Here is a 27,829-nt window from a genome sequence, read left to right as displayed (position 1 = left end):
AATTCTCATTTATCTGCATATACAGTATGTAGTAATTTGCTGCATGTAGTGCTCCTGTTAGGCTGTTCCAGCAGGGTGCTGCAGCCTGCCCATTTCTGAAATATAGAAAGCACCCTCCCTTTTTTCAGTGCACCCTCGGGATCATTAATAACCCTTTTGCATAAAGAATACTAAAGTCAGAGTGCATGTTACATTATTGTTGTGTAGTCCCTGCCCACTTCTGAAGCTGAAACACAATTTGTGTCCCCTGCGAATGGGATCGCATTACTGTTGTGGCTGCCTGCATAACAGCACTCTGATGAAGAGTGGAAATGAAAGAACAGGGTACGCAGTGAGCAGCTACTGCTTACAGGATTTCCCTAGTGCAGTAGAAGAACAGACTAAAGCAAGGAACACATTTGTACAATCATACTTTCAATGCAATTTCTCTAACATCCTAGGGGATGCTGGGGTCCACATTAGTACCATGGGGTATAGACTGGTCCACCAGGAGCCATTGGCACTTTAAGAGTGTGGGCTGGCTCCTTCCTCTATGCCCCTCCTACCAGAGTCGGTTTAGAAATTGTGCCCGGAAGAGCAGGTCACAGCTAGGGGAGCTTTCCTGAGCTTTCCTGGAAAAGTTTAAAGCTTTTTTAATTTTATAGGGAGGCTGCTGGCAACAGCCTCCCTGCAGCGTGGGACTAAGGGGGGGAGCAGTGTCCGCCCTGCGGGGTCTGAGCCACTGACTCCGCTGACTGGACACTGAGCTCCAGAGGGGCTGATCGGTCTCCGCCGCAGGGAAACCTCTCACCCCAGCAGCATGCCGCCGACCCCTTACAGAGCTGAAGCAGTGGTGAGTTAGTCACCGACCCCCCTAGCAAGCGGGGGGCGGGTGTGAAGATGGCGGCAACAGGGGTGGGAGCGCGGTATTAACCGCGCTCCCGGATGGTACCAGCGGCACACTGTGCGGCGCTGTGAGTGGCACCCTGGGCCAGCGCTTACCCCTTACACTTGGTCAGCAAGCCTGATCCTGATCCCTCCACAGCAGCTCCAGTTTCTGTAACGGTACCAGGGGGTTGTAGAAGGGGGGGGAGGGGGAAGGAGGCTAAGTACTTGACTGTGTGTCCTTGGTTTGGGCGCTGGTGTGGGTTGGCTCCAATCTCTGTTCTCTCGTGCCATTTTTTTTTTTGGGGGGGGGACTCTGACTCACCCCATCCTGTCTGTGTGTGGTGTGTTTGCTGGTCACTAGCAGCAATGTCCAAAGATTCAGTGTCATATGCTGCTGAGGATTTATCCTCACAGGATAATCCCATTCCATGCAATCAGTTTAGCACTGGTTTAGCACAGATTCCAGCAAGGGAACCAGAGTGGTTTTTCTCTATCAGGACTTGGATTTCTCAGATTTCTGACAGGGTTACCAGTAATGAGTCTGCAACCCAGGTCTTACAGTCCTCTATGGCTGTGTGGCCCTTGTCAGGTACCTCAGGTCACCCCGCTATATACCCCCACAAACGTGCGCTTGTGCAGGTAACACAAGACGACACGGATACCGATTCTGACACTACAGATGGTGACGGGGATGTGTTGCGGGGGTCTGCATCTCTTGCAAGGGGGGTACAATTGTTGATAGAGGCTATCAGGGTTGTGTTAAATGTTAATGATACCACACCTGAGCAGGTTGAGGAGGCTTTCTTCACTGAAAACAAGAAAGCCTTGCTAACCTTCCCTGCGTCAAAAGAGGTGAATGCTATATTTGAAAAGGCCTGGGTGAATCCTGAAAAGAAGTTTCAGGTCCCTAAGAGGATTCTGGTAGCGTTTCCTTTCCCTGAGGAGAATAGGAAAAAGTGGGAAAATCCGCCGATTGTTGACGCTTCTGTATCTAGACTCTCAAAAAAGGTGGTTTTGCCGATACCGGGTTCTACCGCGTTAAATGAGCCGGCAGATATAAAAATTGATAATACCCTGAAATCAGTGTACACTGCTTCAGTGGCCATATTACGTCCCACTATTGCTAGTGCTTGGATTGCTAAGGCTATAGTGATATGGTCGGCTGCCTTGATGGAGGATTTGGATACAATGGATAGGGATGACGTTGCATTGTATTTACGGAACATTCATGATTCTGCAGGTTTCATGGTAGAATCTATGAAGAACCTGGGTTCCATAGCGGCGGGAATATCTTCCAAGTCTGTTTCAGCTCGTCGGCGACTGTGGTTCCGCCAGTGGTCGTCCGACGCGGAATCCAGAAAGAGTGTGGAGTCGCTGCCCTATACAGGTCAAGCTCTCTTTGGGGAAGCCCTAGAAGCGTGGATATCTACCGCTACAGCGGGTAAGTCTCCGTATCTTCCCTCCGCAGCTCCTGCTCCGAAGAGGTCCTTCGCCTCAGCTTCGCAGCAGTCCTTTCGGCCCAACAAGACCAGAAAGGCCAAATCTTCCAGTTCCTTCTTCAGGGGAGGTAAGGTTAAGTCCAAGAAGCCTGCCGCTGCAGGTTCCCAAGACCAAAAGCCTGCTTCGGGTACCCCTAAGTCCTCCGCATGACGGTGAACGGGACCGCTTGGAGGTGGGGGCGAGACTCTGACAGTTCAGTCATGTCTGGGTTTCCTCCGGCCTGGATCCCTGGGTGATTGAAATTCCAGCCTATATCCCTGAGACACAATATCTAAGTCTCCCTCCTCATCGGTTTTGGAAGTCAGGCTTGCCAATTTTGTTGGAGGACTGCACAGTGCTACAGGAGGCTGTTCAAAGGCTGGTAGAGGCACAAGTCATTGTGCCAGTCCCACCGCACATGCTGGCGAAAGGTTACTATTCGAACCTTTTCGTGGTACCGAAACCGGATGGTTCGGTCAGGCCCAACCTGAACCTGAAATCATTGAACCCCTTTCTAAAGGAGTTCAAGTTCAAGATGGAGTCTTTCAGGGCGGTGATATCAGGTCTGGAAGAGGGGGAATTCCTGGTATCCTTGGATATCAAGGATGCGTACCTTCACATTCCGATCTGGTTACCGCATCAGGCTTATCTCCGCTTTGCATTGCTGGACTGTCGTTTTCAGTTTCAGGCCCTGCCGTTCAGCCTCTCGACAGCCCCGAGGGTGTTTACCAAGGTGATGGCGGAGATGATGATGCTACTCCGGAAGCGGGGTGTGATCATCATTCCTTACCTGGACGATCTCCTGATAAAGGCGTCGTCCAGGGAACAGCTGCTGCAGTCCATTTCTCTCACAACACGGCTGTTTCAGAGCCACGGGTGGATTCTGAATTTCCCAAAGTCACATTTGGAACCGACCTGGAGATCGTGGTTTCTGGGAATGATCCTGGATACGGAAGTACAGCGGGTGTTCCTTCCGCGGGACAAGGCCTTGGTGATCCAATCCATGGTCCGGGATGTCTTGAAGCCACCCCGGGTGTCGGTTCATCAGTGCATTCGCCTTTTGGGAAAGATGGTGGCCTCCTACGAGGCTCTCCAGTATGGGAGGTTTCATGCTCGGACCTTCCAACTGGATCTCCTGGACAAGTGGTCGGGTTCACACCTCCACATGCATCAGAAGATTCGTCTGTCGCCAAGGGCAAGGATTTCTCGCCTCTGGTGGCTCCAGTTGCCTCACCTCCTGGAAGGCCGCAGGTTTGGGATTCAGGACTGGATCCTGCTAATAACGAATGTGAGCCTCCGGGACTGGGGAGCGGTCACTCAGGGGTTGACCATCCAAGGAAGGTGGTCAAGCATGGAAGCCGGCCTGCCCATCAACATACTGGAACTAAGAGCCGTCTACAACGGTCTTCTTCAGGTGGCCCTCTTCTAAGAGACCGGGCCATTCACGTACAGTCGGACAACGTAACAACAGTGGCTTACATATCCCGACAGGGCGGAACGAAGAGCAGAGCTGCAATGTCAGAGGTCACAAGGATACTCCTCTGGACGGAAAAGCACGTGTTGGCGCTGTCTGCCATCTTCATTCCGGGAGTAGACAACTGGGAAGCAGACTTCCTCAGCAGACACTATCTCCATCCGGGAGAGTGGGGTCTCCATCCGGAGGTGTTCAAGGAGGTAACAGATCTTTGGGGGCTACCCCAAATAGATATGATGGCCACTCATCTAAACAAGAAGCTTCGGCGCTATTGTTCCAGGTCGAGGGACCCACAGGCAGTGGCAGTGGACGCCCTGGTGCGTCTGTGGGTGTTCCAGTCGGTATACGTGTTTCTTCTCCTCCCTCTCATCCCAAAAATCCTAAAGCTCATAAGGAGAACAAGGGTTCAAGCGATTCTCATTGCCCCAAACTGGCCAAGAAGGGCTTGGTACGCGGACCTTCTGAATCTGCCTCAAGAAGAGCCGCGGCCTCTTCCTCTTCGGGAGGACATGTTGCAGCAGGGACCGTTCGCCTATCAAGACTTACCGCGGCTACGTTTGACGGCATTGAGGTTGAGCTCCTGATTCTTGCTCGGAAGGGCATTCCGAAAGAAGTAATTCCTACCCTCATACAGGCTAGGAAAGGGGTAATGTCAAAACATTACCACCGTATTTGAAAGAAATATGTTTCTTGGTGTGAGTCCAAGAAGTTTCCTGTGGTGGAATTTCATCTAGGACGTTTCCTACTTTTCCTGCAGGCAGGAGTGGATATGGGGCTGAATTTGGGATCTGTGAAGGTCCAGATTTCAGCCCTGTCCATTTTCTTTCAGAAACGATTGGCTGCCCTCCCTGAGGTTCAGACCTTTTTGAAGGGAGTTCTGCATATCCAACCTCCCTTTGTGCCGCCTACGGTGCCTTGGGACTTTAACGTGGTTTTGCTATTTCTCCAGTCGGGTTTGTTTGAGCCTCTAAAGGAAGTGGAGCTCAAATTTCTTACGTGGATAGCGGTCACTTTGTTGGCTTTGGCTTCTGCCAGGAGTGTCTCCGAGCTGGGGGCTTTATCATGCAAAAGCGCTTACTTGATCTTCCATTAGAATAGGGCTGAGCTCCGGACTCGTCCGCAGTTCCTTCCAAAGGTTGTTTCAGCATTTCATATCAACCAACCTATCGTGTTGCCAGTGACTACTGACTCCTCGATTACTTCAAAGTCCTTGGATGTCGTGAGGGCTCTGAAGATTTATGTGAAGAGAACATCTCGTCACAGGAAGTCGGACTCTCTGTTTGTCCTGTACGATCCCAAAAAAATTGGGTGTCCTGCTACTAAGGAAGCTGGCACCCATCAGACCAGCGAAACACGTTGGGCTTTAGTCTGCAGGACCATAAGTATCAGCACCCTTATCCACCTCCTGGCAACCTTTGGCCCTATCAACCTCCACTGGATAATATTCCGACACAAGCTCTCCATATGATCTGGACTCATCCCCATTTGCTACTTGGTTTCTAATTGCAAGAAAGACTTAGGGGATCTTATTTGGAATCCAGTCAGGTAAATCACCTTACAATCAATTGAACTTGTGGGCAAATGTGGAATAATGTCCTAGCCAGGAACTGTGGACATTATATTTGAAAGGGTTTATCTTGTGGGATCCTATTAATTTTATTCTTATCGCTTAGCAATTGCTTACGTTTTACCTTTGAGGGGTAGGATAACCTCTCTTTGATTGATTAATGTTTATTAAATGTATCCTTTTATATTTGATTTATTGAGTAATTCATTACACTTTTGAACTTCAGCCGGCGCCAGTACCTATTTCTTTCTTTCCTGCTACTAAGCAGTCTATTTCTCGCTGGATTAGGTTCACTATTCAGCACTCATATTCTACGGCGGGACTATTGTGTCCTAATTCGGTTAAGGCCCACTCTACTCGTAAGGTGGGGTCTTCCTGGGCGGCTGCCCGGGGTATCTCGGCAACACAACTTTGCCGAGCGGCAACTTGGTCGGGGTCGAACACGTTTGCATGGTTCTACAAGTTCGATACTTTGGCCTCTAATGATCTGACGTTCAGTCAATCAGTTTTGCAGAAGCCTCCGCGCTTTCCCTCCCGTTCTGGGAGTTTTGGTACATCCCCATGGTACTAATGTGGACCCCAGCATCCTCTAGGACGTTAGAGAAAATAGGATTTTGGTACCTACCGGTAAATCCTTTTCTCGTAGTCCGTAGAGGATGCTGGGCGCCCGCCTGCCCAGCGCTTCGTTTTCCTGCTAATTGTTATTTGGTTCAGTACCACTTCGTTTAATTGCGTACTGCATAGTTACTGGGTAAGTAATGTTTCAGCTGTTTGCTGATTAGTTCAAGCTAGTTGTCTTGACGTGCCTGTATGTGTGAGCTGGTATGAATCTCACCACTATCTGTGTTAAGTCCTTCTCTCGATGTATGTCGTCTCCTCGGGCACAGTTTCTAGACTGAGTCTGGTAGGAGGGGCGTAGAGGGAGGAGCCAGCCCACACTCTTAAAGTGCCAATGGCTCCTGGTGGACCCATCTATACTATACCCCATGGTACTAATGTGGACCCCAGCATCCTCTACGAACTACAAGAAAAGGATTTACCGGTAGGTACCAAAATCCTATTTATTTTTTTTCTTTTGATTTCACTTAAGTTCAGAAATCCTGACCTAGGTACCGATACGTGTAAACACACCTTTACAATGTAACTTGTGATCCCCGAAACTCATCTGTCTAAAATATGGGGAGAAAAGATAGTAATGTAAATACAGTTGGCATAATAGCCTGGAAAAGGGCTGTACACATTAACACAGAAGAAGAGAACTGGTAGCATTGCATAGCCATTTTCTACTGTAGTGCTTAGTGTTTAATATGTTCTAACTATTGAAAACAAGTGACATCTTATTGATTGAAAAAACTTGTTTTACATGTGTTGCACAGTGTTTAGTCTCAATTCCATATACACGATAAGAGCAAATTCTCTAAAAACACCTGGCTGTATTTCATGTGCTGACGTTGGTACGCTTTAGTGAGAGTACGTAGCAAGCCACATGACAGATTTAATTATGCACACCCACAATGGCACTGCTGCTGCTGGAGTAGCATCAGACAGAACGGTTGGCAGCAAATTTGATGACAATTAAACTGTACCTAAAACCTGTTCTTCAGATGTGACTAGTTTTCTTCCTATAAAACCTGATTGAAGGTGCGTACACATTCTTAATATATTGCATGAATGGGTCAGGAATCGAAAGAACGGGCAGACTCTTCTATATGTACACTGCCTCCTAAGAAGATGGGAACTATTGAACTTATTTAACCCCCTGCTTAACGTTTTTGTTTTACAACACAAAAGGATTTAACAGCTACATCTGTGTCACCCCTGTCTGTCTACTCCTCTCCTTAGAATGTAAGCTCTCACGAGTAGGGCCCTCTTCCCTCATGTGCTTATCCTTTTCTTACTTTAATAATCCTCAACTGCCCAAATCACGCAGTTTTTTGGCCACCTGGAACTTATCTCTGTCATTTACTGGTGTAGTTATGCTTGGTTACCCTGTACTTGTCCTAAATTGTCTTCAACTGTAAGTCACTGTTTTCATGTTTTGATTATGTGAATATGTACTCTGGTACTGGGCGCTGCGGAACCCTTGTGGCGCCATATAAATAAAGGATAATAATAACATCAATGGAGAACACCTTTATTATCTATTTTTATGCCTCAGCCAATCTTTCCAGAAAACTGGACATATTTAGTATTTTTCTCTGTGCAGATGTTGGGAGTTACATGGGTGTCCTATTTGTTTGTAGGGGTAAATGATACACCCAGATGAAAATATATGTATAAAACCCACAAACGTGTGTACTGTGCGCTGACTAGTATTTGTAGCTTTAGGGATGCAAAGCATCAACAAATGTGACCATTAAAATGTTCACTCAGTGATTGGCACCCTGCCTTAAAAAAATCCTATAGTGAACACTATACATATATGAGATGATGTGGCTGCATGGTCTTAAATAAACAGGGTGAATAAAAACGGGTGATTTGGAACTACAGGGGCTTGACTGGTTTATCCAGTAAACCAGTCAAGTTGGTTGAATGAGTGGAAATGGTTGTGGTTACAATTCATACCTATGGCAGGTAAAAGTACTGGCCCATTTTTAAGTGGCAGTGCAGAGCAAAGTATCAAAAACAGCTCATTTTTAATTTTTACTGCATAGACAAACATTATACCTGCCCATTGCACATCAGACTTATCAGTGAGCCTAATAAATGGGTCACTCAATTAAATGTGATGTACGTATGGCACCGGGAATGAATGCCCAAAGCAATTGGCTTGGCTGTAAACGTGCAACTAAAGGATATCGGCTTGCACCCTCCTGAGGTGTGAGCAGGAATCTGTTTAAACCAGTGCTGTGATGCTAGTTGCAGGCTTACTGCAGGCGCTAATAGCATCACGCCCTCCAGATTGGTGAGAAATTATGCAAGGAATATTTATATTCTGCATACCGTTTTCAAGAAACTAAAACTTGGTACAGAAGTTCAGTTCATTTATCCGTATTGATCGTCCGCTGAATTCCGCAGAAATTATCAGAGTAGCCTTATGATCAATACTGCAGCTTGTTTTTGTGGGAAGCGGTTAAAATGCCGCCAGTCGGGATCCTGGTGGTAACAATACCGATGCCGGAATCCCGACGGGGTGAAATGCTGCCAACGGAATACACGGCGACACGCTATTCTCCCTCTGTGGGTGTCCATAACACCCACAGAGGTAGAATATAACCTGTGGCGAGCCACCGCACCTGCAGCATGGCGAGCACAGCAAGCCCGCAATGGGCTGTCTGGCACTCACCCCACTGCCGGCATTACGCGGTCGGGATCATGACAGCTGGCAAATCGTACATATCACGTTTTTGTTGTATACATTGTCTTTTAGTTCCCCAGGTGGTGCTGTGTGCTCATGAAAATTATATACCTGTAATGGCAGTTTCCATTGTCTATGGTGCTCAAAGTGGAAGTATTTTGTGTGTCCTGCTCAGTGGAAGCATCCAGGTAGGAGAGTGCTGGAAGTATCGCAGCAGATTTATGTCTGTAACAAGCCAGACTGCTTTGAAAATGGCGACAAGTTGCTAGCTGGTTGCAGCACCCTAAATCTGAGTACAGATAAGGATTCTGTGCTGTTTCTAGGCCTAACATGGAATAACTTATGACTTTGGTTGCAGTGCCTTTTTAACCTTGTTTACAAAGTTCCTGATCCAATGCATTTGTCTAAAGTATGAGATACATCTATAAAATACAAACTTTTGAGAAAGTTAGTGTTGCTCCTGTCAAAGCTTACCATTCACTACTAAACACAGTCTAGTATAAGCACCCTCTTGTACCAGGCATCATCCAGATGGAAAGATTCGGTTGACGTGCATGTTAGATCATGTCATTTTATTCAATCATTTGCATATGAGTTTTCACAAATAATTAGTTTCTATATTATTTAAAATGATAGGATACTAACAGCCAGTTTAAAGAAGACGCTTATATAAACATTAAATATGGAATTTTATGCAATTTGTTGCTTTGTAGACATGTTTTTCCATTTATCATGGTTTCAAAATAGTTTTTTTTTTTTTTTTAAATATTTACGTGTATATGGAAGTTACTGAGACACAATATTAGCCTAACATTAATCCCCAGAAATAGTTGGGTTAATATGCACTTCTAAATAAATTTTCTATTCCTTTGGCATTGGGGAGTGGTTAGGTTCCTTCCAGTTATTTTGTTAAAGAGCCTTTGTTAACAACAGTGCTAAACTGTTGTGTGTTATTTGCTTGGTCTTTTGTTTATTTGGCAGTGTAGTATGTGTTTGGATCATCTATGGTTTGGATTTCTACAGTGTGTTCCTTGCTTTCATGGCCAAAGAGTTCACAAGGAGTCCTTCAAGGATGAACGTCTAGTGAAGATTTGGGCCTCTGTCTTGGGGAGGGTGCATGTGTTGTAATAATTACAACTGAACAGTAATACTATTGTGTTTGTGTCTCTCCTCGGTGTCCCTTTACCAGGAACTGCATGTGTGACACATCACGTGGCCCTGGGACAGAGAAATGTACTTTACCTTTACACTAATTATAAGAAAAAATACCTAGGTCGATAAGTTTAGGCCAAAGTCCACTTTTTTTGTTGACAAGGTCATATTTGTCACTCTTTTTAGGATATTTTTTTTTCCTTTTAAAGTGAAACAATCATACACTATTAAACATTAAGCTTGTATATGATCCGACAGCAGAAACATGTTAGTTTGTGGAGGGAATGTAGTTATATCCCGCCCGCTCAAAATCCCGCCGGTCGGCATGCCGACCAACAGGGACTATTCCCACTCGTGGGAATGGGACCTGTGGCGAGTGCAGCGAGGCGCTTCGTTGCACTCCCCCTCCCCCTGCCGACCATCTCACAGCCGGGATCCCGCTGCCGGTATTGAGGCCGGCGGTCTCCTAATCGCTAGTCACACATACCCAACCCATTTGGAGTAAGCCATCTGCTGGGCATGGGGTTTCCAGATTATCCCTTCAATGATGGACATGTGAATTACACAGGTTCTGTGGCTGGCAGACTTCAAGTCAGCATTGCACATGGTCTTAATTAGCCACAGAACCTGTGTAAATCATGTCTTCATCACTACAGGGATATCAAGCTATTATAAATATTGTAGTATCAGGGATAGTGAACAGACCTCTTTAACTGGTGAAAGCAACTCAGTGGGCAGGCAGTCATGATGGCTCCTATTACCAGGTCGACGTTCACAATCTCAACAGCAGAAAGTCAACATTGATGTTGACACTTGCAAAATGTCATTGGAATTACCAACATCATAATGTCAACGTTTCCAAGAGAATTAGGGGGTATCAAATTACCCGCAATAGGGGTGCAAAAAATTGGGAGATTTATTTATTTTTTAATAACCCCTATCCAATTAGGTCTCGTAAGAAAACACCCGTTTTTGTGTGAAAATACATGGGTCTCTCAAAGCCACGAACCTATGTATTTTTGCGGCACTTATTGCGAGTCATGGGGGCACTCATCGCGGATTATGCTTTGCGTGCAAGCTCCGGTTTATCGGGGCTAATTGGATAGCCGCCGTTGAACGAATTAGCCATGCTATGTTACCGCGGCTAATTGGATACCCCCTTTAGCTGGGTACACACTATACAATTATTGGGCCAATTTGCCAATAATCAGGTGTTTAATCAAATAGTATCTGTATATCTTGTTCTATGGGCCCCTGAGTAAATTTCTATCTCCATCTTCAATACTAGCGTGTGAAATATGCATGGTTACAACTTTTTTATTGCATGAAATCCACATAAGCCTTCATAATTAAGTGTTCTACACTTTAATATAAATATACAGTTGTGTTTCCTCTGGTCATTGTTTTAAATAAGGTGTGTTTGTATGAGTATATTCCCTGACGATTTGGCAGACAGATATTTTGGAGGTATATTATTTTGATTTGTTGAAATTACAGCGGCATGCATATGCTGGCATAGTAACTTCTGCAGGTTCTGGTACCTTAGCCCAAATTGACAGATTGGGTGGAATTCAAATGTTTGAAAAGTCTGTTGGGTGTCTGTTTTTTCCTGTCTATTAGATTGGAAAAAACAGACTCCCAACTGACTTTTCAAACATTTGAATCTCCCCCATTGTCTTCCCACAAACATCTGATCACATTTATGAATTTTAATTTGGTAAATTCTGTACCTCAGTGGTCACAATTCCTTCGCAAATCAGATCAGTTTGTCCATTTACATTTATAACCAAGTAAGCCACGGATTTTTCACTTCCGGTGGATAATGTGAAACAACTTATACAGTATATTAGTACACTGAAGTGCCAAAAGTCATGGGATAGCAATATGTAAAGGTAGGTGACTCCATCATACTGTGAAATGGCAAGACGTGCATCCATTGTAATCTGATATCTCATGATTAAGTTTGAACACCAACTAGACTGCTCATGGTAAGGCGACTTTTCGGCATTCGAATGGGGCATGATAGTGGGTGCCCGACGGATGGGACAGTCACATTCATTGATCTACAATGTCACGTGTACCAGGAATACCACCTGTAAGGCATTACCATCCATCGTGGACAGTGCAGTGGCCAACCACTGATCCTTAATGATCGTTACCAGCTGCGTTTAGACAGAATTGTCCGTTCAATGCAGAAGGTACCAGACGCATATTCAGCAAGGTCAGTGCAACGTTCTTTAGCTTCCATGGGATATTAGAGCAGAAGACCCACCAGAATGCCCCTGTTAACACTATGACCCTGGAGGACTGACATTAATTGGCATGGTCCTATGAGTCACTGTTCCAGTTGTTCCTGACATAAACCCAATCAAGTATTTATGTGATGTGGCGGAGTGGTCCATTCGCACCCAAGATCATGCACCTACAGATATCAGGGAGCTGTGGAAAGCTATCCAGGCGGCATAGGTCAACAACTCTCCAGAGGTCTTCCATCCAATCGATCCGATGTTGAGTTGCTGCGCTTCGACGGGCTAGAGGGGGTTCTACATGATACTAAAAACCTACAGATTACCATTACTTTTGGCACTTCAGTCTATGCAGTCCACTTATAAACTGGTCATAAATGACCAGTCTGAGGGTTTGTTTCTTGACCTGTATAATTCAAGACTTACATTCCACCCACACTGTTAATTCTGCATGTGTTTCTACATATTGTACATATATACTTTGTTTTACTATATTAATACAGTTTTTAAAAAGTGTACATTTGCAGCGGGATGCAGTTAAAATGCCAGCTGTCGGGATCCCGGTGTTCAGGATACAGATGCCGAAATCCCAACAGCCGACAATGCCACCAGCCAGAATCCCGGCGCACCAGCGCTATTTCCACTTGTGGGTGTTCACAACCCATAGAGTGGGCATAGGTCCTGTGATGATCGCAGCGAGCCACCAAGCCCGCAAGAGGACTCTTAGCGCTCTCCCTGCTGCCGGCAACCTGGCAGGAGGAATGCCGCTTTCAGGATATTGACAGCTGGCATCCCGTCTGCCGGGGAATAATGTATGTAATCCATTTGAAGCCTACAGCTGTTTGTGTGTGACTGAGGTCTAGGGTTTGATTCCCAACACAGCCCTAACAGTGTGGAGTTTGTATATTCTCTATGCTTGTGTTGGTTTCCTCCTACAATATAAAAATATACTAGTAGGTTAATTGGCTCCCACCAAAAAATTAACTGTATTGTGTGGCTGTCTAAAAGGCATTGCAAAATATGAATGTGCTATGTAAAAAATTGAACTAAAGAATTTGAGAAATTTGCTTTACTAAAGAGTTATTGTTTTTTTCTGTATGGGTCTCTAATTGTACAAACAGCACAATGGAACGTGGCATGGATAAAAAGACATGGCAACTGCATTGTAACACTTGGCCGCACACAGATTTACAAGTGTTTCATCAAATTAATCAACCTAGTCTCATCGCAGCACCCACATTTTTCAGGTAAAAAGATACCCGGTGCTAGCAGATTCGCACGGGACCTGGTGCACAGAGAAAGGGCTGTTTGGTGCGACTGCATCAATAATGTATGAGGACACATCTGTAGGTTGCTCCTTTGATCAGGTAGTAGAGCTAAAGAGGAAGTGCCACCATTTATACAGCTGTTGTCAGTCAGTGATTACAGAGTCTACAGTGAACCATGTGCTGAGTCATTTTTGAATAATCCTGAATTTAGGGGCCGATTCAGTTGCGGGCTGGACATTTTTTTTTTAAACCTTCGGTGCAGGGTTTTTACTGCAGCCTATGGATTTTGCTTTTCAATTGGGGGACAGAAAATGGGACATGATGATTTTTAAAGAAATCGTTAATTTCTCCTGCAGGGTCCACAGGTTATCCACAGGATAAACATTGGGATATGATGTAGCTACAGCGGATTGGCATCAACGATTAAAGCTTTTGGCCTCCCAGAATGCAACGGGCCAGTCCCCTATATTCCCGCCTCCTGGCTTTTTGTTTGGTGTGGCAGAAGCCGGACCATGGTCAAATGAGTTGCTGGATTTTAGCAGCCATAAGCTTTTTATTTTATTTTTATAGTTTTACTCAGTTGTACACGGCCACACTGTTTTGGGATGGAGGCTACCGTGCAGTCGCTGACGCAGCTGCCACCTCGGGTGCACCAGCGCTAGGCCTCAGGGTTCATAGGCTCCAGGGGGGTAGTATGAGGCTGCGATCCCTGGGGTTGATGTTAGTAGTGGGGAGTAAGACGCTCCCCTGGTTGCCCCTTCCCCCGGTTTATGACTAGTTTCCTCCGAGTTTCCCGGCATGAACTGATTTCCTCCTTCCTTCTGAGACGCTGTGTATCTAAAAGGAACCAGTCGCAACATAAGTGGCTTTATGACTAGTGCGTCGGTGTTCACTTGGGCATCTTTGTTCACTGTAGGTTCACGTGGCGGTTGTGTACACTAATAGCGTCTTGATCCACTCAGTGTTCACTAACGTATTGATCAATCCTGGAAGCGGGGTGAATTCTCTTTGTATCCCACTCTCCTGAGCTGGGTGATAAAGCACTAAGGTCCTCATTCTGGCCTGATCGCTAGCAGGCTACTTTTAGCACTGCTGCGATCAGGTAGTCGCTGCCTACAGGGGATGGGGGAATCGCTGTGCAGAGAGCTGCACAAACAAAAGTTGGGTACATCGGTTTCATATGGAGACTTTACATTACGATATTTTGGCCATGTAGCCAGAGTATTTTATGGTATCCCTGGATATTCAGGATGCTTACCTACATGTTCCTATAGCACTGTCCCATCAGCGCTATCTCAGGTTTGCTATCCTCCAGCAACATTTTCAATTTCAGGCCCTACCATTTTGACTGGCCACAGCCCCCAGTGTATTCACCAAAATGATGGTCGTATTGGCAGCTTATCAGCAGGGGATAAGGATTTTTCCATACCTCGACGACTTTTTAATCCTGTCACAATCTCAGGAATTGCTTCAGTGTCATCTGCAACAGACAATAGCTTGTTTGCAAAGACATGGTTGGCTCATAAATTGGGCAAAGTCGTCCCTGGTTCCGTCACAACGGATGACTCGCTTGGGGGCTGTGTTAGATTCAGGTCTTCAGATTTAGTAATTTTACCTATGAACAAAATATCCAAAATTCAGTCAAGGATTCAGGAGCTGCTACATAGTCAAAGGGTATCCATTCACGCAGCAATGCACGGGATGGGATTGATGGTGTCGACATTCGACATGGTGGAGTATGCTCAGTTCCACTCGAGGTCTCTGCAACGTCTGATCCTTTCCAAATGGAATGGTTTTCATCAGACAATAAAAACACAGACTATGCTCCTTCCTCTGGAAGTAAGGAGGTCATTAGCCTGGTGGTTACAGACATCCCGTCTGGAAAAAGGGAAGCCCTTTTGGATATCAAATTGGAAAATTCTGACAACAGATGCCAGTCTTCAGGGCTGGGAAGCAGTATCAGGAAGAAGTTGCTTCCAAGGACAGTGAACCAAGGAAGAAATTTGCCTGTCAATAAATATATTGGGGCTTCGGGCCATTTATATGGCACTCACTCAGGCAAAGGACATCCTTCAGGAGAAACCAGTTCAAATTTGCTCGGACAATACAACAGCAGTAGCGTACCTCAATCCTCAAGGAGGAACTCGCAGCCAAAAAGCAGTGAAGGAGGTTAGCCGCACGTTAAGGTGGGCAGAGCTTCATCATCCAGCCTTCTCCGCAGAGTTTATTCCGGGAGTCCAAAACTGGGAAGCGGATTTCTCAGTTGACATGCCATTAATGCAAACAAATGGGCTTTATACCCCCGAGCTCTTCCAGACTCTAGTAGACAGGTGAGGGTTACCAGAGATGGATCTCATGGCGTCCCGTCCGAGCAACATAGTTCCTGCGTACGGGTCAAGATCAAAGGATCCCAGAGCAACCTTTGTGGATGCCCTGTCAGTGAGATGGGGATTTCGTCTTTGTGTTTCCACCGATCGTCCTGTTGCCCAGGGTGATGCAAAAGGTAAAACAAGGAAAGTGCACCGTGATTACTAAAAGCTCCAGCTTGGCCCAAAAGACATTCATTCACAGATCTGCAGAGGCTGTCGATGGATGCTCAATTTCTACTCCCTCAACGTCCAGATCTACTGTCACAGGGTCCTTGCTATTACAAGCACCTGGATCAACTGTCTTGGACTGTGTGGCTCTTGAGACTTCCATCTTGAAAGCAAGAGGATTCTCGAAACAGGTAATTCAAACAGTGCTCAGAGCAAGGAAACCGTCCTCAGCTCGCATTTATCACCGAATATGGCAAGCCTGTATTCAATGGTGCAGTGACCGGAAATTTGACCCTACAGGTCTTTCAGAGTTTCCAGAGTCCTAGCTTTCCTTCAGGCAGAAATGGACAAAGGGTTACGGGTGGTTTCCTTGAGAGTGCAGGTGTGAGCAATGGCTGTGTGGTTCCAAAAGAAAATTGTTAACCTATAGGATGTTTACACTTTCTTCCAGGGAATGCTTCACATCCAACCTCCCTTTGTTCCTCCTGCAGTACCTTGGGATTTAAGTTTAGTCCTAAAAGCTCTTCAAGTTGCTCCATTTGAACCTCTGAAGCAAGTGGATCTTAAATGGTTGACCACTAAAGCTCTCTTTCTACTGGCTATTGCTTCAGCTAGAAGAGTTTCAGATTTAGGGGTATTATGTCGCCCTCCTTTTCTGATTTTTCATCCAGATAGAGCGGCTCTTAGAGCCAAATCTGGTTATCTTCATAAGGTGGTGTCTAAATTCCACCTTAACAAAGAAATTGTTGTCTCGGCCAGACCTTTATGCGGGAGATGCATCATTGGACGTAGTCCGTGCCTTAAGGATCTATGTGGATCGTACAAGTGCCATCAGGAAAACGCACTCTATTTGTTCTCTACGGATTTCACAAGAGAGGATGGCCTGCTGACAAGCAGACACTGACGAGGTGGCTTCGGATGACTATTTCAGAAGATATTCTCAAACTGATCTCCCTGTTCCGGCTAATGTCTCTGCTCACTCTTCTTGTAAGGTAGGTCTGTCATGGGCAGCACAACGTGGTGCTGCAGCTGAACAGATATGTAAGGCAGCCACATGGTCTTCCATTAGACATTATGCCTTTGATACCTTTGCCTCTCAATCAGGAGCGTCCCCACCACTACATTTGCTTTGGGACATCCCAATGTTTATCTTGTGGATAACCCGTGGACCCTGCTGGAGAAATAATAGTTATGGTAGACTTACCGTTGATAACTCTTTCTCCTAAGTCCACAGTATCCACAGGGATCCAACCCTGACGCACCTGATTTGAGGATCCTTTCACCTACTAACCTCTTCCTTGTACGGTAGGATGTGCCTGTGTGCCCTTCTCGCCTGATTAGTGATTTCTATGATGCTCCTGCCTTGAGCTTTGGACTACTAAATTGCCTGAGCCAGGAGGCGGGACTCGCCCGTTGCATTCTGGGAGGCCGAAAACTTTGATCGTTGGTACCAATCCGCTTACGCTACCTCTTATCCCAATGTTTATCCTGTGGATACTGTGGACTTAGGAGAAATAGAGTTATCAACAGTAAGTCTACCGTAGCTATTATTTTAGGAAAAATCACTGGAACTTGCTCTGGGACCCCAACAGCACCCTCCCTGAGGGCTAATTAATCAATTGAAAGTTTCCAATTTTCTTAATTAGTCAGTAATTACGTTCCGAAGCTGAGTCTTCATCAAGCATCGTAAGCCAGATCTTCAGCAGCAGCGGCGAGTGTGTAATGTGTGTATGAGTGTATGTGTTTGACCCCCGTGGTATGTGTAACCCAAGATCTGGCCGCTGGGAAAACTATATCTCCCCAATGAAAAGATGGAGGGGAGCACACCGAGAGACATTTTGAGCACCGGGCAAGGGAGTATCAGTTTTTTTTTTTTTTTTATATTGTAGTTTTTTCAGTGCTGAAAGCTTCGCGGCAACGGGTATTGGGAGTGTGCATACCCATGGTATTCCAAAATTGGGCACAAGGTAAGCAAGGGTTTTTACCTCACTAAGGACGGGATGTATTAACATACATTGCTGCCCATCGCAGCGATGTTGATCGCATATGTACTAACATATGCGATCAATATAGCAATGCGGTGACGGTGGCCCCTCGCAATACCTGTGAAGTGGTCTCCGTCACCTCCCTTGGCTTTTCACCTGCTCCCCTGCCGGGACGCAGGCAGCAGGCTGTCCCCAGCGCCGCCTCCTCCCCCCTGCAGCCGGAGGGATCTCCGGCTGCATTGCTAGGGGGAGGATGAGATTACCTTCCGGGTCCAGGCTTCCTGGTGGAAAGAATGCCGGGGGGAGAGGGAAGGTCGTCTGTGGGGGAGGCAGCAGGTCGCGGCGGCCAACGATAAGAAGCCCATAGGCTTCTATAGGGTATCGCCATCCAAAGATGGCGATTCCCTGTCAGGCGAAAACGCGACGGTCGGGTGTTTGTACATACGAAAATGCGATAATACCCCCGAAAATGGGGGTTTAAACGCTTTTTCCCTTTAGTATATCCCGCCGTAAACCTGGCTCACATTTCTCGTGAGTTTCAGAGGCTCCTCATGATTGTACTACTTGGTTAAGTGCTTAAAAATAAATGCCACCGTGTTAGATCCCTATGAGCATAGGTTCTCAAACTCGGTCCTCAGGACCCCACACAGTGCATGTTTTGCAGGTCTCCTCACAGAATCACAAGTGAAATAATTAACTCCACCTGCGGACCTTTTAAAATGTGTTAGTGAGTAATTAAAACACCTGTGCACTTGCTGGGTTACCTGCAAAACATGCACTGTGTGGGGTCCTGAGGACTGAGTTTGAGAACCTGTGCCTTAGAGTATACATTCCATCTTTGGGGTATATTTACTAAGGTTTGAGTTTCATAGAAGTGGCGATGTTTTCCATAGCAACCAATCAGAGTCTACTTCTCATTTATCAAGCACATTCTAGAAGATAATAGCTAGATAATTGCTATAGGCAACATCTCCACTTTTCTGAAACTCACCCCTTAGTAAATATACCCCATTGGCATTGTTTTGGAAGCACTGCAGGCTTAGAGGTGCCATGAAAAATATTCTGATACTCTAAGGTGCTGTTATTACAAAAAGTTTTGGAACCACTACCTTACAGCATACATTCCATCTTTGCCAATGTATTGGGAGCACTGCAGGCAAGCATTTGGGTGTACTGATGTTATTTCTTACTAATAATGGGTTTCATTTGACTGCAGCACACTATAGTTAGCAGGAATGATATTTCTAACAAATCTTTACCTTTTCATGACTCCTGTTTTAACAGGTTAATTGAAATGATTAATGCTTTCTCTTGCCTGTGATATCAGATTCCTTTATCTTATCACTGTTCTTGCAAGAACTGCATACGTTCAGACTTGGGGCCTAATTCAGACCTGATCGTAGATGTGTTAAAGTTAGCATCTCTATGATCAGTTTGACAGACATGCGGGGGGACTCCCAGCACAGGGCTAGTCTGCCCCACATGTCGAGCTCTGCTTCCCTGCACAGGTACATAAGCATCGTGCAGCGGCGATGCTTTTGTACCTGAGGGGTAGCTCCCTAACAGCGCAGCTCCTGCGCGCTGGCAGGGAGCTATTCATCGCTTCCTGAGTCGCATCGGCTGCGTGTGACATCACAGCCGCCGCGGCCCGCCCCCCGCACGGTCCGGGCATGCCTGCTTTGCCCGGAAACGCGCCCCAAAATGGGCCCCCTTTCGCCCAGCGACCGCCTCTGTCAATCAGGCATGTCCCGGCGCAGTTCAGATCTGATTGCCCCCTGTGCGAAAACACACAGCATCGTCAGGTCTGAATTAGGCCCCTTATACTTTGGATATGTTTAATATGTATCTCAGAATAAATTGTACAACATAGTGTCACATCACCGCGCCTCAGCCTGCGCTCAGATACGCCAACCTGAGTTGGACAGTCGTGACGTAGGTTTTACTCACCGCACAGAGATCTGAATGGCGCTTTTGTGATCGGCAGATACTAAAATCTCACTTAAGGATTCACAATTATTGCACATATGTAGCATGGGCCTCTTCCAGGCCCGTGAATTCTTAAGAGCACAGAGATACGCTGATAACTTTTTAAGATTTGTTGAGAAATATCTCCAGGCTTAAAGTACAAGGGAAACACAGATAACTAACAAGACATTCATGGTATGCACAGGTGGATTTCAAGTAAATAAAAATAAATAAAATTAGAAAATCCTAACAATCTTACTCTGAGGTTTTAGGTCATGTGAGTGGAGGGAGGCTACAGAATCCAGAAAATTGATTACTCCTAGCATGACACTACTCCCTTGATAGTGACCACACAGCAGTGTGTATGCTGAGTGATATTGTTCTGCTAGCCCTCCATCTTCAGTATCCCACACCTGCTTGTGTAAATGCAAATTAGGTGTCTCCAGGGGGATCCGGGATCTAGGTCGACCACTATTGGTCGACAGTAACTAGATCGACAGGATCTCTAGGTCGACAGGTCAAAAGGTCGACATGAGTTTTTCATGATTTTTTTCTTTTTTTTAACCTTTTCATACTTAACGATCCACGAACGACACAAAAAAACATAAAAAACTCGTGTCGACCTTTTGACCTGTCGACCTAGACCATGTCGAACTGTCGACCTAGTTACTGTCGACCAATAGTGGTTGACCTAGATACTGTCGACCTAGTTACTATCTACCTTCCATACCACACCCATCTCCAGGGACCACTAATCTCTCCTATATCTCTTGTGCATATATCTGTCTTGCATAGGGGACCTGGTTGAATAGCCTTCATGTCAGGAAAGCTGAAGACTCTGGCCAGAGCAGGGTATTTCCCACTGTGAAAGCAAACCCTGTGCTAGGAAGCCCAATCTTCAAAAGGATTGTAGTTCTCACCTCGATGCAGTTCAGTAAGGGGTTTCTACAAGGCAGATACAGTTCTGAACCTAGCCGTTGATACCAAACAGACTTTAATAAAATATACATTTTGGGAGAACTGTAGGTTATTACTCATACGACAGAGAACACTGCTTACCCAGGGCACACAGTATGCATACAGTCATGACACGTGACTTTGAGGAATCGCTGTATTCTGTGGCAATTCCACACATAGCTTGGAAAGTGGTGTAAATATTAAAATTGCAACATGACGTAATAGTATATCTACAGATGTGTCCTCATACATCAAGCTTCAATGCGCCTTGCACTGTGATATGCCTGGCATGAGTGAGTCAGCAGTTCCCGAGCATTTATTTTTTCAGAAAATGCAACTTATTAGTATCGCTATTTCTAGGGAAACACTGTTACGTACAGTACCATTTCGTATGCAGATACAGCTGCAGTCACACTCAGTGTGGGCATGCCACATATTTTAATCAGTAGAGTCTGCTTGTGTGTCTTATTTGCATAGCGATGCAAATAGGACACATTTTTTTTTTGGGAAACAGCACAAAAAGGCATCCTGCGTTAGTAAATGCGCTCACGGCTAGGCGTAACTGTTTTAACATGGCTGCAGCAATGATGTAGGAGGACACATCTGGATTGTGAGCATTTCTGATTCATGGAGCTGAGTAAAAAGCTACATCTCATGAATATACTACTTGTAATTTAGTTTTGAATGTACCTATTTGTAAGTTGATATACAGGTTGAGTATCCCATATCCATATATTCCGAAATACGGAATATTCCGAAATACGGAATTTTTGACGGAGAGTGAGACAGTGAAACTTTGTTTTCTTATGGCTCAATGTACACAAACTTTGTTTAATAGACAGTTATTAAAAATATTGTATTAAATGACCTTCAGACTGTATATGAAACATAAATGAATTGTGTGAATGTAGACACTTTGTTTAATGCACAAAGTTATAAAAAATATTGGCTATAATGACCTTCAGGCTGGGTGTATAAGGTGTATATGTAACATAAATGCATTCTGTGTTTAGACTTGGATCCCATCGCCATGATATCTCATTGTGGTATGCAATTATTCCAAAATACGGAAAAATCCCATATCCAAAATACCTCTGGTCCCAAGCATTTTGGATAAGGGATACTCAACCTGTATTTGATTTGCACTTCTATGTATCTAAATCTATTTGAATATTTGTCAACTTTTATTCACAAATATTCAAAGTATTGAGCCATGTTGATGCGTTTCAAATTGTGTCATTTTGTCCTTAAATATTTAGTAAAACATAGTAGGAAATACTGTATCAGTAGTACAGGTTGAGTTTCCCTTATCCAAAATGCTTGGGACCAGAAGTATTTTGGATATTGGATTTTTCCGTATTTTGGAATAATTGCATACCATAATGAGATATCATGGCGATGGGACCCAAGTCTAAGCACAGAATGCATTTATGTTTCATATACACCTTATACACACAGCCTGTAGGTAATTTTAGCCATTATTTTTAATAACTTTGTGTAACAAACAAAGTGTGTGTACATTCACACAATTAATTTATGTTTCATATACACCTTATACACACAGCCTGAAGGTCATTTAATACAATATTTTTAATAACTCTGTGTATTAAACAAAGTTTGTGTACATTGAGCCGTCAGAAAACAAAGTTTCACTATCTCACTCTCACTCAGAAAATTCTGTATTTCGGAATATTCTGTATTTCGGAATATATGGATATGGGATACTCAACCTGTAGTAGTTGCATTAGTAAATAGCAAACATTGTGACCAGTACACTGTACCATGCTCAGTACCCACATGGTGATTCCGTTTCTTCATTAAAAAAATAATAATTGCCTAGGTTACACAAATTGTCCTACTTTAACCAAATTTATGTAGATGTAAATGTATGCCCAGGATGTCCCCATCTTGTGAACACTATTCTGGAAGCTGAATCAGACCCGAACACAGCCGTGTGTCTGTACGCAGCAGCTGCATTCGGCCGCATTGTGATTGACAGCATCGTGGGGCAGCGACATGTCGTGGGGCGGGTGAGCCGGGAGCGTTTTCGAGGCGGCTGCTCAAATAAAATAAAAATGGTGGCGGACCGCCTGAAAGCGTTACCAGGTGTCGACCTTAATTCGATGCATCCGCAATGTGCGGACGCATCGGGAGGTGGCCCGTTACACATGCTGGGCAGCCTTGCCTTGTGCTCGGCGGCCCTCACCATGTGAGGAGATGGATGCAGATCTGGCTGCATATGCAGTGATCTGCGTCCATCTCTGAATAATGTCCATGTTACATGTCTTATCAATGGTGATTCTGTTACTGACTTTGAAAATAGGCTGACTTGTCAAGGTTAAGCACCCACAAGATTAGCTGTTTTGATAGTGTTTTATATGGGATTTATTGTGGGCTGTTGAGTAATGAAGATTTGTTCACATTAGCGGCGGCAGTTGTATGATGAATAGAGTGGGGGGGGGGGTTGTGAATTTTATAAACTATGAGTAACACTAAAAGGTTTTTTCTTTTTGTATGTTACTGGAAATAATGGTACTAAACCTTGATTCTACTGTCTAATGCTAACGGCAATGTGGTGTTGTATCTGCAGATTGCGTCACAGCGTATCAGTTCTGTGGACCTGTCCTGTTGTAGCTTGGAGCACCTGCCTGGAAACTTATTCTACAGCCAAGATCTTACTCATCTGAACCTGAAGCAGAATGTTCTTCGTCTCGGTCCGGGCCCTGCCGCTGAGGGGGCACTAAATGACCTTCAGAGGTGAGAGTTGCAGTACTTTGCAATGGATTTGGTTTCATTTTGTTCTGTCTTTATCCCCACCACTTCTGAAATAGTGCTAATCAGTTGCAGGTGTAATAATAAAACATGGAACCATAAAGTCATGTATATATTTTTAAGTGTTATGTGACTGGAGAGAATGAAACTTTTGTTGTAAATATATTCCACTAGAAGAAGGTGTTGGAATACGGGTTGATTGCATACTTGCTTACTTTTGAAAAGCAGTTTCAATAACATTGTAATCAGTAGTAGTATGCAGCGCGCCACTGAGGGGGTATCATGTTCCGCCAAAAGGGCGTGTCTAGCTCCACCTATGGGCGTATCTATTGCCACTTAGGGGTGTGTCCTGCAGTAGCCGATAAACTATAGTATGAAGTTGCATATGCAACTTACAAATAACATTTGTTACTTTTAAGTGAGGCCACTGAAAGAGAGATTGGCTTCCTTTTACACTAACCCAGTGGTTCTCAAACTGTGTGCTGTGGCACCCTGGGGTGCCTCACGACACTTGCAGGGGTGCCTTGGATTGTGGTCAAGGACTAATTCAAATAATTTATGGTCAATGTAATAGGCAAAACCAGTGCTGGTGGCTTCCAAAAACAAAAATGTGGACAAACAGAAGCAAGTCTTGTACCCCACCACATAATTAAACCTAAGGAGGACATATAAACACAATTTAATTAATTCTATATTTCTTTCTAAATTTCTAATTTTTGGCCTGGGGGTGCCATGAAAAAAACTCAGATACTCTAGGGCAGGCATTCCCAACCACGGTCCTCAAGGCACACCAACAGTGCAGGTTTTATTGATATCCTGGCTGCAGCACAGATGGTTAAATCAAAATAACTGAGCTACTAATTAAGTCACCTGTGCTGAAGCCTGGATATCACTAAAACCTGCACTGTTAGTGTGCCTTGAGGACCGTGGTTGGGAATGCTTGCTCTAGGGCAACGTGATTTTAAAAAGCTTGGGAACCACTGCACTAACTCAAGATCCATATGCTGACAGGAGAAAGGGGAGAAACTGGGTGCTGAGTGTCACAGGCATTACCTGCCCCCAGAGAGAGCACTCACTGACAGCCATGTCAAAATTCCCATCTCTCTTCTATTCCTCCTGTCTCCAACTATTCCTACCATCTTCCCCTATTTCCCCCTATTCATCCCGTCTCAACATATTCTTCCTTTACTCTACCCGTCTCCCCCTATTCTTCCCGCTATTTCCCACTATTCCTCCCATCTCTAAACAAACAACCAAAGAGGCCGCGCATGTGAATCAATTATACCGGTGGTTCAATTTCTAAAAATAGTTTTAATAAGCACAAATTACCATATTACATAAAAATTCAAACAATGCATCTATTTAATAAAAAAAACTGAATATTTTATGCAGCTTAATATACTCGGAAACACAGTTATTACAACAGCATAAGCGGACTCCCAGAGACTGACTGTTCAGCGATGATATGAAGTAACATTGTAAATCACTGTAAATTGCAGCAATGTAAACCGCTGTTACTAGATAATTGTTTGCGTCCTTGCAAGTAAAGTTGGTACAGTAATGAAGCTGGCAATCCTCCAAGTTTAGATGTAGTATACTGGATTGCGATAATAAGGACTGGGTATACAGAGGTTGTTTACACAAAGTGTACATTCGGTAATACCATCTGGGATAAATAAGCTGGTGACTGGGAAGTGAGGTTTTATATTGATATTAGTTATAATTGTTCCACCATTAATGTCACTCGTTCATACTCACTGCACACGGTCCAAAGCACTGTTGTGCCTGCGTACACGTAAACTGTGGCAGTGGATGTTGGTGCACTCCCCCTTTTGGCGTTGTGTATTCTGGTAATGCCGTGTAGATAAGGGTTATTTCCTCGAGCCTCCTCGGGTGCCGAAGCTTAATCCACACTTGTGGCCACTCACTTTAACTGCGGCTACTCTGTAGCTGCATGGGCTCAATGGTGCAGGAGTAATAAATCCCAGTTGCTGTCTGGTAACAAAACGGAGTCCTAAACCCTATTCTTCCACCTATTTCTCCCATCTCACCATATTCCTCCCATCTCCCCATATTCCTCCTATCTACCCCTATTCTTCCACCTATTCTTCCCATCTCCCCCTATTCTTCCACCTATTCCTCCCATCTCCCCCTATTCTTCCACCTATTCCTCCCATCTCCCCCTATTCTTCCACCTATTCCTCCCATCTCCCCCTATTCTTCCACCTATTCCTCCCATCTCCCCCTATTCTTCCACCTATTCCTCCCATCTCCCCCTATTCTTCCACCTATTCCTCCCATCTCCCCCTATTCTTCCACCTATTCCTCCCATCACCCCCTATTCTTCCACCTATTCTTCCCATCACCCCCTATTCTTCCACCATTTGCTCCCATCACCCCCTATTCTTCCATTTATTTCTCCCACCTCACCATATTCCTCCCATCTCCCCCTATTCTTCCACCTATTCCTCCCATCTCCCCATATTCCTCCCATTTTACCATATTCTTCCCGTCACCCCCTATTCTTCCACCTATTCCTCCCATTTCACCATATTCCTCCCACCTCACCATATTCCTCCCATGTCCCCCCGTTCTTCCCGTCACCCCCTAGTCTTCCACCTATTCCTCCCATCTCACCATATTTCTCCCATTTCCCCCTATTCTTCTTTCTATTCTACTCATCTCTTCATATTCTTCCTGTATCCCCGTTTTATAACTGTTTCTATACTTTTCTTACCTGATTGTTGTTTTCCTTCACTTCTCGCCCGTCTTTTTTTTTTTTATCCTTGTCCTCCTCTCTCCCTTCTGTCTCCTTTTCTTGCTGCGGCTGTAGGGAGTAGTGAGTGTGCATGCCTGGTTGCTAGCTGCTGTGGCTTGCATTTATTTTTGTTCCATTTCTCTCTACCCCCCATATTGATGTGCATCCCCCTTTTCCCCCTTCTATAGCCTATGCCTTATCTGGCTGTCCTCATTCCCTCTCTTGGTACTCGTGTTCCCCCATCAATCTCTCCCCCTCTTGGCTCATCTTTTTTTTTTCGTGTTCGCACCACTATGTCATTTTCTTTTCCCTTCTGACTTTTTTGTTTCAGCCTAATATGGTCCAGTACCATTGTTGATCTCACTGCAAAGATGTGCAGCTCTTTAATTGTCAGCCTGATCTCTGTGCTGCTGTACCGGGCACAGTGGAGTCTGCAGTGGTGTGCCTAGTAGAGATGAGCGGTTCAGTTTTGACTCTGTCCTTCCAGCTAGATCTGGAAATAAAGGCAAAAAGTCGTCTTTCACAGACCAAACACCATCTTTTACGGACATCTCAGCTGGAAAGAACCAAGTCAAAACTTGATTCGCTCTTCTTTAGTCCCTAGTATAAAGATATACAGATGGAGCCACACTCTTTGAGCATGGCTGCATCGCAGGCGGGGGCGAGTGGCGTGCCTAGGCGCGCCTGCACCTTGGCCCTCTGCCGAGCTTGCAGAGACACTCCCATTCAAAGTGAATGGGGCGTGTGCGCATCTACGACGCAATGGCGTCCCATTCATTCCCAGCGATCCGCCTCGCCGGACGCACCTAGTCACAGGCGGAGCCACGATTAACGTGGCTCCATCTGTAGAAACCTTTAAATAAGTTAATTCTCAATAAAAATTATTTCAATATAAAAAAGCTGAGACTATTTTTTTTTTTACACTAAATATAAATAAATTATAATATTATGGGAGCATGGCTTGGAGTCTCCCCGGCTACAGATTTTAGTGTTCATTCTAGCACCCTGCACCTTTCAATATCTGTGCAGTTCCTCTTCCCGCCTGGGGTGTCACTCTCTGCTCTGGTGCTTCTGTCACACTCTGGTCTGTTACTCAGTGCTGTGATACAGACCTGTGTGTGCTTAGAAGCACCAGAGCAGAGAGCGACACCCCAGGCAGGAAAGAGGAACTGCAGATGTTTTGAAAGGTGCAGGGTGCTATAATGTGTGGCTGATATTTGGGGCTTACTCCGCTCACCTGTACCTGCTCCCCGGGGGACTGTTTGCTGACAGGGAGAAGCCTGCCCTCTCGTTTTGCTGCATTTGTCCTCACATGGTCCAGGCAGTGGCAAATGCAGGGTTTGTAAAGGGATGGGGGGTATTTCCTGACCTCCCAATGTGCACAAAGCATAACAGTACTAATAATACAGCTACAGACATATGACAGGTGGCATCTGTGGGGAACATTGGGGGCAGTGTGATCGCTGTCCTCGACTGCCATCTTCCTTTAGACGGAGCCACTGTC

General features: G+C 45.1%; 1 protein-coding gene across 2 annotated transcripts in view; it reads left to right on the top strand.

The window, feature by feature from the left end:
- Positions 1-27,829, top strand: part of PHLPP1 (PH domain and leucine rich repeat protein phosphatase 1) — a 257,789-nt gene that overhangs the window by 133,381 nt on the left and 96,579 nt on the right. For both annotated transcript variants that reach the window (XM_063922998.1, XM_063922997.1), the window contains exon 4: positions 23,386-23,552. In XM_063922998.1, coding sequence (XP_063779068.1) covers positions 23,386-23,552 — 167 coding nt within the window. The remainder of the gene's footprint in view (positions 1-23,385; positions 23,553-27,829) is intronic.

Source organism: Pseudophryne corroboree, chromosome 5 (assembly GCF_028390025.1).
Source record: "Pseudophryne corroboree isolate aPseCor3 chromosome 5, aPseCor3.hap2, whole genome shotgun sequence".
Classification (NCBI taxonomy): Eukaryota; Metazoa; Chordata; class Amphibia; order Anura; family Myobatrachidae; genus Pseudophryne; species Pseudophryne corroboree.
The sequence above is the reverse complement of the archived record's forward strand: the minus strand, read 5'-3'. Positions and strand labels throughout refer to the sequence as shown.